Raw genomic sequence first — 16829 nt, 5'->3', positions numbered from 1 at the left:
TAGTGAACTTTAGCTTTCTTCTCACGCAAGTAACCCTTATTTTTGAGCGTTGCATTTTAATTTTGCGATTTTACTTTACGTATTCTTCAAGGCTCCTAGAATATTACATTCTTTCAATTATTAAACGTATTATATTTTATTTTAGAGGTCGTAACCATACCACCTCTGTTTTATGAATTAAGCGTAAAGCTCTGTGTGGTACGGTGTTACACCTAGCAACGGCGTTGGAGCTTCAGCGGCAACGGAGTACCCCCTTCTTCTCTCCTCCATCGTGTTTCCTCTCTTTCTCGAGCTCTCTCTCTCTCATTGGTGCTCGGCGACGACGGCTGAGCCCTAGCTGGCGTCATCCTTTCTTTCTTTCCTTCCCCTCTCCTCTCTTCTTCTTCCCATTCTCTCATTTTCTTATTTCTTATCTCTTTCGTGTGTGTGTGTTGAGTGAGGATGAGAGTGTGTGTTGCGTGAGTGAGGGTGAAGGCAAAATTTTTTTTTACTATATGTTTATTTGGTGTTCTTATATTAGGAAATACTTCTAAAGTGCATCCAAAACATAACAAATAGATTATTTTTTAAAAATGTTCTCTTTGGTGAGAAAAGTGTACCCATAGATATTAAGATAAGGCTACCTTTATAAGTGATCTTTATAATATTTACGGAGACAATTTTCAAGTGATACTACAACTGTGTTTCCTATTTTTCTATAAAAGGTAACACGAAAAAAAGCGTAGAATAGGCTACGCTTTTCAAATATAGCTTAAAAAAAATTGTGGTTTAATAGATGTTTTTTTGTTGTGTAGTTAAATAGAATTTCTTTAAAGAGTAATACTATTACACATCCAAGTTATTTTATAGACCATGTTCAATCAAATTAAATAATAAGATTTGAAATAATGTTAATCATAACTAATTTTTGTTATATTAGACCAACTTAGTTGAACTTGATTAACAAAAAAACTTGATGATGTGTAGTATTATTCTTCTCGAAATGATTTAAAAAAAAGGTTTAATTACTCTGCAGGTCCCTATAGTTTTACCAAATTTTCAAATAGGTCCCTATACTTTTTTTCTTTTCAATTGGGTCTCTATACGTTATTTTTTTTTTCAATTAACTCCTTGCCGTGAGAATAACGTTTAAGATAACAGAATATTCTTGGTAAAAAATGAATATTCTTGTCATTTGGTTGGAGTAGCTAGCTGAACAAACATTAATTTGTTCAAAATACCAAAAGTACCCTTGCATTTTATCCCAAAGGAAAAAAAAACCCTAAGTTACTCTCTAGAGATCGCGTCCACTGCCGTCTCCTGCGTCGGTCCGTCGTCGTCATCTGTCTCTGGCGTCATCTGCAACGGACGCTTGGTGGTCTACTGTCCGTCGCCTCCTTCTCTGCGCTGGTCTGCTCTGCTTTATTCTGTTCGGAGGTCTTCTGCGCCGTTTGCTCGTCCATGCCGTTGCCGTCCCTTGCGATGCTTCGCCTCGCCTGACATCGCTGCGCCGCATGGAGCCGAGCCTCGTAGCGCTTGGCCTCCCGTCCCCGCATTGTGCTTCTGCTCGATCTCCCTGTACTCAAACTGTCTGTAAACAGGTGACAAAAAAAGCCTCTTTTTTCAGCTTTAAAACTTGATGTTTATGCTAATTTTTTTTTAAAAAAATATAGCATTGGTTGAGTATTTATTTGTTGAATTAATTTTTGGATTGTTTTGATATAATGGTTTATTTAAGGTTTACAATATGGATGTTTATGTACAGGGATTTTTTTAATTGGTGAATTGACATATAAATTAATTTTGCTGATGAGGAATTTGGTTTATTCTTGATTGTTAATTGTTGTTGCTGTGATGATGCTGTTTTATTAGGATTTTATTTCTTTTTTTTTAATATAGTGATGGGGATTCGGATTTTACTATAGACATATATCCCTGCAATGTGCCTAATTCTCCTTCGTGTATTCCATTTTTTGGATAAATGGTGAAATTTGAGCGTGAAAAAACTAAATCAAGTGTTTAGGGTTTTTTATTTTCGTTCTTTTGTGGTAATTTCCTGCTGGTGCTACCCCCGTTGCTGCTGGTATTGCCATTGTTGTTTTTGGGGAAGATGCTACTCTTGTCACCACTATGATTCATCAACCTGATTTTTCTATTGCTGTTGATGATTCCTCTCAAAATAATGAAGATGCCAAGAATCCTCCTGCGAATTAATGTCACTAATTCTATATGAATTATTGCAATTAAATGATGTGGATTAGGATTGTAGTTGTGGTTAAAACTGTTGTATGCCTCAATAAGATAAAAAAAAGATATTTTGTTACTTTTGAATTGTTCCGAGACTTGGTTGCTTTTATTTATCTTCTCCTCAGGTACAATGTAATGGTTTTAGAAGCATTGTCAGCTCTGGGATCTAACCTGAATGCCATTATTAACTTCATTGAGGTAAGATTATTCATGGTTTTTTATCATAATGGTTTCAATACATCCATGGTTGATTGAAATGTTGTATATCTGAGGTTACATGTTATATAGGTGTTGCATGTAAAAGCTACGAATAGAAATGTGTTAAATATAGTTATGCATTTCTTATTTTTAGTGATGGGTATATAGAGGTGTATATAGAAGTGCCCGAAGAACCCCAAAGAGATGAATGGATCTCACAAAGATGATTTTACTCCGACTTCTTTTGTTTCGAAAGCAGGATATCATGCTTTGATTGAAGTTTTTGGTGAAAATGACTATCTTGTTGGGACACCTGATGAACTAAAGTCTGCTCTTTCAGAATCTTTCTCGGCTTGAAAATTAGTCGTTATCAATGTTATTGTTAATCTTATACTAGTTTAGAGTGTGGAAAACTGCAACAGAAGGACTGATTTCTATATTATCTGTGTTGCACTGAAAACTACGTTTTTTATGATTTTCATTGTTAGATTTCAAATTTCAATAATACAAATTACACAGTCTTGTGATTTTTTATGGTGTACCATAATATGATAAAGACACAAACTATATTCCATAAATTCACACAAATGTAAAATGTTACATGATCATAATGAATACTTGAATAATAGAAACTGAATTTTACATATACTGATTACTACTATTTCTGTTTCATTTTATCCCTTCTTTTTTATCGTATGTTTTTAAGATAAGATATTTTGAAAGTAAAAAAAAAAACAAGGTATTTTTAGTATAATTTGTATATAAATAAGCAAAAGAATGATAGTGACAAAATAAAAAGGACTATAGAAATATCTTTCATGTCGTAAAATAATTAAATAGGGATTATAGGAATATCTTTCATTGAATATTTATAGTTTTACCAAATTTTTAATTATGTCCTTATATTTTTTTTTCAAATGGATCCCTAAGGGTATACAAGTAATTTCACAATTTACTATCATTTTTTTAACATTTAATGTTAATAGGGACTTAATTGAAAAAAAAAATTAACGTACAGAAATCCAATTAAAAAGAAAAAAAAAGTATAGAAATCTAATTGAAAATTCAGTAAAATTATAGGACCTTGCATAGTAATTAAACTTAAAAAAAAAAAAGTACAAATTGATCTTTAATAATACTTGTAGTATTAGATAGATCATTCTATTAAAAAAGAGTATTAATAGATTATCTAATATTTTCTTTTCTAAATAATGTTGGTAATAATATTAGGTTTTATTAAAACTGTGAGATAATTAGTTTTTTAATATCTTTTTTAAACAATGGAAATTAATATTTAAACTTTTTTTCAATAATCAAATATTGATACTTGACCTTTTTTTTTTTTAAGGAAGAAGCTAACAAAGTATATCATCCTTAACAATATAAGGCAAAAGCTAAGGCAAATGGTTAGTGACCGCTAAAGTACACAAGTCTCTAATATATTGACACTAAACTAATTAAACTCAAAGGGGCTTAATGGTATTTATTAGTATAGTTAGATAATAAAAAATATTGTTGTTACAAGGGTATATGTAGAATTATAGCAAATTGAGCTCCCCTTAAAATTAAACCAAGCAAACACACACACACAGACAAATACACAGCATTTAGGGCAAAACCACAAAGGTAAACCACTATCCTAACATATGCTCCAGAATATATCAACAATTACATCTAACATTTAAAAAATTCGATAATACAAAAAAAAAAAAAAATCAGAACTTCTCTTATTTAATATTGGAAAAGTCTAGAGACCAGCAGTTTTGTTGAATTTTGGCCAGCATGTAACCAGCAGAGAAATGTGAATCATTGGATGAAATCTTACATCAATCACACACCATTAGATCATCATTGATGGCTATTTGATGGCTACCAATCACAAAAGTTGCTGGCCCCCTAACATTGCTCTTTAATATTTATTAATTATTATAATAATTAATAAATACTAAATAAAATAAATTCTAATTATTTTTTGCTAATCTTTTTTGTTACTAATAAGTATTTTTGTAAAAAAAATTAAAGATTAATTAATTAGTCCGAAGTTGTTAGCCCATTTCGCGTGTATATATATACGTTTAGTCAATTATTATGTGCTTGATACGTGTAAATAAATCAGCATAAAGATAAAAGAAAAACGTTGATACGTGTGGAAATTAAATATATATATATTGGAAAGTAGAAAATTTTAAAGGTTAGTGAAGACTGAATAGTCAAAACGTGTTATTGTAGATAATCTCACGTGTTATCAATCACTCACATGTTAATTGCATGCAAACTTGTTCATGTTTTAAATTACTCTAGCCAAATCATCGTACCATGCAAACGTGTCCTTTCCATCCCCATGATATCACATATATCTTACATCTATAAATAAAGAAAGACAACTACACTAAACAACACATCAAACTAAACCCTAATCATAATAATCACATACACATTATCTTAGCTTAAACCTAAAATTGAACTTCATCAATTTACTTCACTTCCAAGCCATGGAATCCTCTCTTATTAGCTCTCTACGATTTTGGTATCTCCTTCTCTTACTTGTTGGATTCATCACCCCATTTCTCAAATTCCTCAAACACCAAATAACTTCAAAACGCAAACAAACTACATTACTTCCTCCGGGACCAAAACCATGGCCTATAATTGGTAACCTACCTGAAATGCTAGCAAACAAATCAGCATCTAGATGGATACATAAGATCATGAGTGATCTAAACACCGAAATCGCGTGCATTCGTCTAGGTAACATTCATGTTATTCCCATCACCAGTCCTGAAATTGCTCGCGAATTATTGACAAAACAAGATTCAATTTTCGCGTCGAGGCCTATGAATTGGTCTAGTGAACATGTCTCAAGTGGGTTCTTGAGTACAATATTTGCGCCCTATGGAGAACAATGGAAGAGAATGAAGAGAGTTATGGCCAATGAATTGGTGTCTCCAAGAAGACTCCAATGGCTACAAGACAAGAGGGTGGAGGAAGCCGACAACATCGTTCTCTATGTTTACAATCAATGCAACAAGAATGGTGGCGGTCTTGTGGATGCCAGGATTGTGGCACGACATTATTGTGGGAACATTATTAGAAGGTGGGATATCAATTGAAAAAAAAATCTTTTCTTTTTCTTTTTTAAGTCCAACTAGAAAATTGACTATTTTTTAGTTAATAACAATTTATTTTTTTAAATTAAATTTTATATTATAAATTTTAAATTTTAAATCTTTAAAAAAATATTTTACAATAAAAAATTGACTAATATTTATTAATTAAAAATTAGTTAAACCATATGTGTATTAATGTACATGTCAATTATGTGATATGATTAAATTTCATGATGACAAAGAAATATACTAGAAGACAAAAAATAATTTAAAAAAAAATAGACAAATAGAAATATAACTTTTTTATTTGTAATATTTTATCTTTAATGTTTCTATATTTTTATCCTCTAGGAAATTTAAACATGAGACCTTAATAATAAAGAGCTTAATATTTTGAGAATTTTTTTTTAATTTATTCTTGACATACATTGATGAATTGTATTATTATTATTATTATTCCAACAGGTTGGTCTTCAATGCAAGGCACTTTGGTAAAGGAAGGGAAGATGGAGGACCCGGATTTGAGGAGGTGGAACATATTGATGCAATCTTCACTGTTTTGAGATACCTCTTTGCATTCTCTATCTCTGATTATGTTGCATGCTTGAGAGAGCTTGACTTGGATGGTCATAAGAAGAACTTGAAGATGGCCACTAAGTTGATATTGAAGTATCATGATCCCTTAATTGAAGATAGGGTTCAGCAATGGAAGAATGGTAAAAGAACATGTGAAGAGGACTTGCTTGATGTTCTAATCTCCTTGAAAGATGCAAATGATAATCCACTTTTGACTGTTGATGAAATTAAGTCTCAAATTATGGTAATAACACTTGATACTCTACTATCTTTATATATTATATTGTATTTTTAACTTTTCAGTGCATAAGTTGTTCACATTTTTAATGAACATTATTAAAGGTTGATATATAATCAAGGTGGAATTAAGAGAAAACGTTTTAAAAAATTACATATTAAGTGCAATGATGAGTATATGAAAGTCTTTTTCAATTCATAAGTAAAACAAGAGTTCTGATTTTCACCAAATATCAAATTTAACTTTCATGCGTATATAATTGATGTAAAAGAGTTTTACACATATAATTAATTATGTATTAATATATTATTAACAAAAAGTTTATATTGTTAATGCATTAAATTTTTTTATATAAAAATTCATATACAATTATTTATATAAAGTTGATTGTTAAAAATTATTAGATATAAATTTAATAATTTTTAACTATTAATTTTACATAAAAATAACTGGATATACATATTCAACTTTTTTTTTCAAATAATGTTGAGTTTTCAAATAAAATTAGGGAGAGACATCCATCATTCAATCATATACTTGCATACACATGAATCTTCAATTTAATTTTTTGGTAAAAATTTAGATACAATCAATTTTACGCTAGTTAAAAATAATTAAATAATTTAATTGATTTAATTAAATTTTTATTTAACTGTTCTCAACTATCAATTTCATCTAAAATTGATTGCATCGAATTTTCACTTTTTAGATTACTCAATAAATAAAAATTGATGTTCAGGATATGATGATTGCAACCGTGGACAATCCATCGAATGTCTTTGAATGGGGACTTGCCGAGATGCTAAATCAACCGGAGACGCTCCGAAAGGCGGTGGAGGAATTAGATAGCGTGGTTGGCAAGGAAAGACAAGTTCAAGAATCAGACATTCCAAAACTGAATTACATAAAAGCATGTGCAAGAGAAGTGTTTCGCCTTCACCCCATTGATGATATCAACGCTACCCATGTTTCCATGGAGGACACATTTGTTGCCAACAACTCATACTTCATTCCAAAGGGTAGCCACATCGTTCTAAGACGGCAAGGAATCGGACAAAATCCAAGAATATGGGAAGAACCCTTGAAGTTTAAACCCGAACGCCATTTAGAAAAAGATAACAATAATATTGATGGGTTTAAGAATTTGAGTTTAAATGAACCGAGTTTAAAATTGATTACGTTTAGCGCCGGAAGACGGGGATGTCCCGGGATCAATCTTGGTTCTACCATGACAGTTATGTTGTTTGCTAGGATGTTGCATGGCTTCAATTGGAGTGTGCCACCCAATGAAACAACCATTGACCTCTCCGAAACAGAAAGAGGTACCATAAAAGCAAAGCCACTCATGGCATTTGCAACGCCGCGGTTGCCGGCGGAGGCTTATGGAATTTCTACTTAAGCTATTATTATGGAAATGTTTGATTGGTAATAAAAAAAGGTGAAACTCAGGTACAGTCGACTTCACGTGAAATTGATACTTGAGAGCCGTTAGATAATTTGACTAATTTGACTAAATTTTCATTTAACGGCTCTCAGATATCAATTTTACGTGAAGTCGACTTTCCCTGAGTTTTCACCATAAAAAAATTAGCCAAAAACAAGTTAGATTTTGACTTATTTAATATTTATTAATTATTATTAAAATTAATAAATATTAAATAAAATAAGTTTGGGCTATTTTTTTGTTTTTTTAATATTATTGATATAAATATTTGATTAAGGAATTAAGACAGTAATAATATATAAAACATGTGTTATACTAGTTTTAGGGGGTGAAATCATGTGCTCCCAAAATAGGTGATAAATTATAGTTTCTATTTTAAAGGTATGTAATTTTGTATGAAACAGTTAATTCTTGAAATATTTTTATTTTAGCGCTTTAATATTTAAAGATTATATACTTTAATCTTTAAGAAATTTTCAGTTGCTCCGATCCAAGAATAGTTCAGTGCTTAATTTTATCTGATCTATATTAATTATCTTTCACGTTAGTATTATAAGTTCATTGTTGTTTTTAAATTTAAATTATAAAAAAATGATAAAATAGAAATTAACGTCGAAATAGTCTTTATTAGTGAGATAAACAAAATAAATAAAGAAAATCCAAGGCATTCATTTACTGTCAAAATAAAGAAAACCTCTTCCTATATATATAATAAAAAGAATAAAAATTCAGATGCATTTAATTTCATGTGAAATTAATAACTAATAATTATTAGATGATAATTTAATCTTTTAACTATCAATTTTACATGAAATTAACTGCATCTAAATTTTTATCGTTAAAAAAAAACCTATATATATAACTCTTCAGTTTACGAAAGGTCTTCATATCAAATGTACCAAGTTTTTTAAAATATATTTGTACTAAGTAGTTGTGGTCCTATAATTTCGTCCTTATAATTTAAAAAAGTAAATATTCTAAAAATATTTAAAATCTACGTCAAACATAATAACAAATATTTTAAAATATAGTCACAAAAAAAAAATTTAAAATATTCAATTTTTTAGGGACATTTGTTAGTACTAAATATCTAAATGAATATTTTTTGAAAATATAGAAATTTTTAGAATAATTAAACCTATTTTCAAATCATGTAATCTTATTACTTTATTTGTTCCTACAAAAGTACTTCTCATTAATATTTAAAGACCGAGTGGATAAGGGTTTTCACTCTTACATGATTAAGGCGTTTAACATGAATTTTTATTTTAAATATATATATTCATTCAATCTTTCAGTATTTAAAACGGTGTGGTTTTTGGATGACTAAAATATTATATATTTCGATCATTATTATTGTGCCGAGCTAAGCAACTTCTCCCCACTAATAATTTCTTAAATGGTTTAAATAATGGCGTAGTATAGAAATGTGATTAACCATGGTATAATATAAAATTATGGATGATGACAATTTGTTGGGGTGAAAAATTCATATTAAATATACTTTTGCATCATGTTTTTTTTTTTTTTTTTGTATTTTACGTAATTTATCTCCGATAAAAAAAAATCTTAATATTATATTTCTAAATCCTAAATTTTAAATCGATTCATCATTTTATACATACACCAACAACTTCATCAAAGTTAAATTATTTCGGCCACTTCTGCCATGATCCACTTATTTTGACAATTAACGGAATTCTTCTCCATCATTTGTGTAATTTTATTAGAATCCAATATGGATGAAAATTTTTTCACCCAAACATCACTTATTTATTTGGACAAAACAGAATTGAGTCAATTGACACAAATAAAAAAAAATCCGAAACGTATTTCACAAAAATAAATTAATTTATTGGTTTAAGAGTTTTTTTGTTTGTTTGTTGATGTTAAATTTTTTTAATGAAGACTCATTAAACATAGAAGTATATTTTGATTTTGTTGGACTAATAATTAATTAATACCAAATCACTTAAACTAAAACTAAAACATCACTATTGTATGCCTATATTTCTTCAGGTATCTTTTTCCTTTACAAACCTGACCACGGACACACCACATGCAATAATTGTGCAGCAATTAGCGAATTGCATACAGCAACACAGCTCAATATATATTTGTTTATATTTTATAATCTAATAACTCCTGTATATTTAATACACAGTAGTTTTATGGTATCGTTAATTTTGAATTATTAAAATTATGCAAATAATTTTATATTGATATTAAATTTACTGGTATGATTTATAATATATAATAAACTTTTAATGTAACAGAAGCTTTTAAATGTGATTTTTAGATTTTAAATAAAAAAAGATTGAGAAAAATTATTTTTCAACCAATAATTAGACAATATTTCTCTTTTCTTTTAAATTTCTCTTTCTATTCCTTAATCTTTGCTTTTCACTATTTTATTAGTTAATTCTTGGATCGAAAAAAAAAGTTTGGTTATCTACCAAATAAATTTTAAATATATATTTTTTATTTTTAGATGTGTGTAATTTTTGTTAACTAATTTTTATTATTTTTCTAACAATACTTTAAAAAAATCAAGCAATGCCGTGAAATTTTAAAAATTACAACTAATAAAAGCATAGCGACTACTATCCAAGATCTTTAAAATCAAATGGACTGCTAATGATATTTGAAGGATGTTAAAACTTTAGTCAAATAAACATAATTTCTCCTTCTTAGTCAAGAGGAACATTAAAAGTATCACTAGGTATATATGTCTTTGTCTTAGGACTAGAATTAGAGAAACTAAGGATTAGAAAAGTAGAAAAAAAAATTGGATATATGATTGAGATTGTATTGAAGTTGAGAAGAATATTATATATATTTGAGGATGAGGAAAAAGATGAATTATGACTTAAAAAATGAACTAAGAACACAATTCCATTTACTTGAATTGAAAGAGAAAAATTACAAAATTGGAGGGGACCATGGCCATAGCTGATAGCTTCACCTTTATTACACCTCTCTATTCTTTAATCATAAGAATAAGAGGAAATATAGGGAGAGTATTTGTACAATGTGTATAATGGGAGTTTAGCGATGTTCGATTCAGTAGATATCCGATATTTAGTAGTATTTTATTCTAGATGTTTATTTTTTAACTCATATTGGATCAAATAAACAAGCTATTGTATACATTGTAAAGATATTCCATTGGTTTCCTAACGGGATTCAATAGCAGGAAATATGACTTGGGATGCTAAAGGACAAGTTAAGATTTGGTTAAGTCTAATATCAAGAGTTTAATAATATAGTAGTCAGTATAATATAATAAAATTGCTGGTGAAAGCAATTGTCATGACCAAGGTCTTTTTATAACAAATATATGTATCAATCATTCATCAAAGTATTGCAAGTAGCCAATAATATATTCCAAAGTCACCAAGCAAGTTCATGAATCAATCCACCAACTATTTCATCATTCATATCCACACTGCTTCACTGCTTCTTTGATTTCAATTGTTGTATACCACATCATCATGGCCGATGATGGAGCGGCCGGGGCGGCGTCTTCTTCGTCGTCACCGGCACCGTGGTTGTGGGCGACGTCATCCTTATCAGAAGGAGGCATGTACGATGTTTTTCTGAACTTTAGAGGCGAGGACACAAGGTTCTTATTCACAGATTATCTCTATCATGGCCTGGCCGATGTAAAAAAACTCCAAGTATTCAGGGATGATCCGGGTCTGAAATTAGGTGACGCAATTAAACCTACTCTGATGGAAGCCATTAAAAGATCTAGGATTCATATTGTTGTGATGAGTAAAAACTATGTATGTTCTTCATGGTGCCTCATGGAACTAAAGCAGATGGTCAAGTACTCCAAAAACAATGGGAACAAGCGATCCATTATCCCAGTTTTTTATAATGTGAAGCCCGCAGAAGTGAGATATCAGATTAGCACCGAATCTAAGGAAGCCATGCAGAAACATGAAGAAAGAGAAGGCAAAGAGAAGGCAGAAGCGTGGAAGTCTGCTCTGTCTACGGTTTGCAATCTTAGTGGAGAACACATTGTTGAGCAGGGAGATCAGTGAGTTCTTTTTAATTAATTACCTTACCTAATTAATTGAACTCATAATTTTTTATCATCTTAATAATTAATAAAGATGGAGGGGACAAGTTAAGTTTTTTTTATTAGGTCACTCTAAAATTTATGTGTTTAATTTTAGAGTGTTTAATTTCTTTTTATTAGGTCACTCTAATATTGTTAAGGGAATTACCTAATTATGTGTTTAATTTTAGGTCACTCTAAAATTTACAATGAATCATGATAAAGTTTTTTTTTTTTTTTATTAATTAGTTGGTAGACATAATTTTTTCTAAAATAATAATTACGTACAAAGATATTAATATTGTGTGTTGTGATTTGTAGTTATAAATCAGGGGTCATAGGCAAGATTGCTGAACAAGTTTCTGAAAAACTTTTAGAGATCAGGCAACAAATAAATAGATTTGTTTCTCAATTTGAAGTGGTTGAATCACTTTTGAACCTTGAGTCTTGTGATACTGTTGGTGTGATGGGAATTTATGAAGATCCTAAAATAGGCAAAAGTTACATAAGAGTATTTGCTTTTGAGCTGTACTATAAGATCAAATATAAGTTCCAAGCAGCAGGTTTCCTTGTTGATGTTAGTAAATTTCTAAGGAAAACTACTGACAATCACTTGGAAAATCTCCAAAAGGAGCTTCTTGATGATATGGATGTGAAGACTATGCAGGAGTTGGAGTATAAAAAGATGCTTCTGGTTCTGGAAGGGGTAAATAGTAAAGAGCATTTGGAGTTGCTAGTGGGAATGGGAATAAGTGATTGGTTTGGTGGTGGTAGTAGGATCCTCATAGCAACAGAAAACAGAAATCTCTTTGAGGATTGTCCTGCTGTGATGAATGGTGTTAAGCTTGAGAAACATTGCATACGCGAAGGTGAATTGGTGAAGGAAAAGATTGTGAAGGAGAAGAAGGTAGTGGGATTTGTGAAAGAATTCATCGATGTTATTAATCAACTGAAGGAAGAAGATTCAAATGGGAGGAATGTTGTTTCCATTGTTGGCATGGGTGGATCAGGAAAGACTACCCTTGCCCGAATGATCTATGACAGCAATGAGGTGAGGCAGGTATTCCCTTGCCGTGCATGGGCAACTGTTTCCAAACAGTGCATTGAAAAGGAAGTTTACAGAAACCTTCTCAAGTCTTTGAAGGTACCAAAATCTGAATATGAAATATTAAGTAAAGTGGAGTTGAAGAAAAAGGTGAAAAAATGTTTGAATGGGCAAGGGGGGAAGTATTTGATAGTGCTGGATGATGTGTGGGATAAAGAGGCGTGGAACAAGTTGGAGTGTCTTCTCCCAAAAGAGAAAAATGGGAGCAGGATATTGATGACTACGCGAAATGATAGGGTGGCAAACTATGCAATGTCAAAGGAACCTCACCATCAACTTGGCCCTTTGGATGAAGAACAAAGTTGGGAATTGTTCCGTAGCGAGGTGTTTGGTGGAGAAGAGTGTCCTTCTTATTTAGAGCCTATTGGTAAATCAATTGCCGAAAGTTGCAAGGGTTTGCCATTGGCTGTCGAAACCATAGCAGGGCTTGTCAAAGAAAGGAAGAGATCAAATACAGAGTGGCAAAGTATTAAGAATATAATTCTTAAATGGGATGATGATGATGATGATGATGATGATGATGGCGAAGATGACGATGATGATGATTATAAGAAGCCGATGACGATGAGTAGGATGATGAAGATATTGAAGACGAGCTATGATGATTTACGTCCAAAATTGAAGCGATGCTTTCTATATCTTGGGGTGTTTCCGGAAGATTGCAAGATTGCAGCAAGGGAGTTAATTGAACTATGGAATGCAGAAGGCTTGACAAAAGTAATAGAAGATGGAACTTCAAATGCATCACAGCCTGAAGACCTTGGTGAGGAACGCTTGAAGATGTTAGTGGATCGTAACTTGGTACAGGTGGTGAGTAGGAAGAGTGATGGGGAAGGCGTGAAAACATGTCGGATCCACGATCTCTTCCGGAAACTGTGCATATCACTGAATAACAAACCAGATAACAACGACAATGATTGTAGATTATTGTCCTTTCCCAGAAACGTAGGATCCTACTATGCCTGTTCAGTAGAGACATGTAATGAATCACCAACTCTTTCACTATTCTTTTATGGAGATGCAGAGGGGTGGGCCCAACATATTTCAGAAAACCGCCGTGTTAAGGTGCTGTATTTTTCTCAATGGGTAAGTAATAGTTCAAGAAGTGTTGAGTATTTGGAGAGTTTGAGTTTGACATCCGACCTCAAGTACTTGAGAATGGACTTTTCTGACTCAGATGGGTTGCATAACTTTCCAAGCTTAGAAACATTACATATACTGCACGACGGTTGGGCGATTGACCTAAGCATTGGGGGCTTAAAGAAACTGAGACATCTGTACAGTCAATGTCAGCTGAATTTATTAGGAGTTGAAGATAAAATGCAGGATCTTCAAACTCTCCCTTGTGTGACTGCCGATTCACATCTATGGTCCTTTGTCCACGGTGGCTACTTTCCCAACTTGAGAAAGCTGGCTTTAATTTTCAGTAAAAGATACCGAGACAGTTCAGCAGAGAAAAACATAAAGAGCCTGCGTGGCCTAAGCAAGCTACGTGAGCTGACACTTAAGTTTGTTCACTTTAGTGGAGTTTCATTAGATAATGCACTTCCGTCAAGTCTTACCAAGATTTCCTTGTCAGTTTTTACGAATTTGAAATCCAAGGACATGAATACCTTGGGACTAATGCCCAAGCTTCAAATTCTAAAATTGACTTGGGGAAGTTGTGCCGAAGAAACTCTTGATATTGGTAGTGCTGGGAGCTTTCCGTGTCTTGAGGTGTTCATCATGAGACAGGTGAGAAGTGTCGCATATCTTAAATCAGGACAAGGTGCGATGCCTCATCTTCGACGTGCGGTCTTCTGTTACTGCCCTGACTTGAAGGAGGTCACTCAACGAATGCGTTCCTTGGGTAGTAACTTGGAATTTTTAAACGACGTGATTGATTTGTGTGAGACATTTGATATCAATGTCACTGCTTCCTCCCAAAAGGAGGTATATATTTCTTTTACTGAAACTCATAGGCACATGCATATGATTTATGCTATTTAATTTCCTTTTCATGCAAGTTAATTCTTTTCTATGCTTTTGCTAAGATGAATCATTCTAACATGTATGCATGTATTATCAATTTGTGCAGAACTCTCCATAATTCATATCATTACAGGTGGTCCTGCAGTCTCACTGTATCCTAATGGAGTGTGATCCTCTAATATTGCATTGTTTTCCTTTTCTCTCTCTCTTTGTTTCTCTGAATAAAATGGTCAGTTGTTTTTATTTTGAACGAGACCCTTTCGTTCTTATGATTTTCTATTACACTGAACATGACATATTTTCTTTCATGTTATAAATAAATATGACATGTGATGGTTTCAGTGGCTAAGAAAAGGGGGTTGAATCTTAGCCCCTTTTTTTTGCTTGTTAATACTTGCTGGATTCAGAGGAGACTTTTCTGTTTTTAGCTCGTCCCTAGCCACGAGACATTTTCATTTTGTCTCGTCACTTTGCACGAGACATTTTTGGTTTTTGCTCCTGTGCAGTAGAAAACAGAAGTGGAGTAGGAGAGGAAGAAAATTACACCAAGATATATCCTGGTTCGGCTGCTAAGTGCAGTGCAGCCTACATCCAGTCTCCATCACAACAATGATGGAATTTCACTATAATCAAACAGATTACAACTTGTAAAGTGCTAACCCAACTTACAAGGGGATTCCCACAGAATCATGAAACACAACATAGATGAACAAAGGAACTCTAAGACATCTATGGCTTTTTCTTTTAATTTTGCACTCTCTGCCTTTTTCCGCTCTATGGCTTTTTCATTACAAACCTTACTGTTTGCCTTTTACCATGAGACTCAAGACATGACAAAATTAAACAGAAAATTACAAAACAGAATACATTGAAGGAGAAGAGAAAACTGTTAGCTCAGGTAGCTCTGAGAACTCTGTGCCTTGCACTCTCAAATTTTCTCCTTGCTTCAAACAGTGGCTGTCCACCCTTAATATAGAAGAGGGGAGCCTCCACTTATTGAAGCTAAAACCGAACTAACTTCTTCTTCCTTCAACAAAACCGGTTCGGCCACATAGAGAGAGAAGAGATAACCATGCATTAACCAACATGCAATTACCTCTAGTCCTTTCTTGATCATCACCCTTCATCAATCCGAGCTCTTCATCCTTGGCTTGCTCTCCAAGATGAAATTCTGGCCCTTGATGCTTCATGATGATGATGACTTCATCTGCTTCAATCTCTGCCTTCAACCATCACTTCGCCACTCTAGCTACTTCCTGTGGTGGTTGAGTAGAATCGAAGACAAGCCATGCTTCAAGAATCTCCTCCAGCTGGCCGAATCTTCTTCTTCCATTTTTGAGCATGAAAGACTCAAGATAACCTCACTAAATCTAACCACATTTGGTGAATATCTTAGCCACAGCTCATTTTTATTTTAGTATGTTTTCTTGCCATCATTGTGATGGTCTTTAGGCTTGCTTTCTCTTCATCTCGGTAGCTTACTTTTGCTTCCATGGCTGCCAATATTTTCTGAGTAATGACCGAAGAGAGAAAGAGTTGTGAGAGAGAAGAAAGAGAATATGGACATTAACTAAAGTGGTTTGATAAAGCAAAGTAAATGTTTACTTCCCTTTACTGAGTAACGTGTAGCTTCAATAATGTCCATCAAATCAAAGTCACTCATGTTCTCTCTCATAGTTCCCATGCAACACATTGTAATTAAATGAATTTTGGAATCCATCTAATGTTTGAATCCTTGGATCCGTTGAAAGCAATTTTGCTTTCTTCCTTCTTTGGTTTCGGATCATGCATGAGAAACTCTTATAAAATATGGGCTTGATTGCAACAATATTTGGTCTTGGCCCATTAATAACATTTGCTTTCCTGATAAGACTTGGAGCATGCATAAAACAAATGGA

At 32.4% G+C, this 16829-nt stretch overlaps 2 protein-coding genes across 2 annotated transcripts; both read left to right on the top strand.

The window, feature by feature from the left end:
• The first annotated feature begins 4835 nt into the window (after positions 1-4835).
• On the top strand, positions 4836-8217 carry LOC148577149 (isoleucine N-monooxygenase 2-like). The gene is made up of 3 exons (XM_088501514.1): positions 4836-5518; positions 5997-6351; positions 7085-8217. Exons 1-3 carry the CDS (start codon positions 4917-4919, stop codon positions 7742-7744), a joined length of 1617 nt encoding a protein of 538 aa, XP_088357640.1. The 5' UTR covers positions 4836-4916; the 3' UTR covers positions 7745-8217.
• Positions 8218-11118: 2901 nt separating this feature from the next.
• On the top strand, positions 11119-15337 carry LOC148577148 (disease resistance protein RPP13-like). Its single transcript, XM_088501513.1, has 3 exons — positions 11119-11834; positions 12177-14892; positions 15038-15337. Exons 1-3 carry the CDS (start codon positions 11284-11286, stop codon positions 15047-15049), a joined length of 3279 nt encoding a protein of 1092 aa, XP_088357639.1. The 5' UTR covers positions 11119-11283; the 3' UTR covers positions 15050-15337.
• The last annotated feature ends 1492 nt before the right edge of the window (positions 15338-16829 follow it).

The sequence above is a fragment of the Arachis ipaensis genome, chromosome B1, assembly GCF_059453495.1.
Source record: "Arachis ipaensis isolate K30076 ecotype BB chromosome B1, ASM5945349v1, whole genome shotgun sequence".
Lineage (NCBI taxonomy): Eukaryota > Viridiplantae > Streptophyta > Magnoliopsida > Fabales > Fabaceae > Arachis > Arachis ipaensis.
This window is presented reverse-complemented; position numbering and strand designations above follow the sequence as displayed.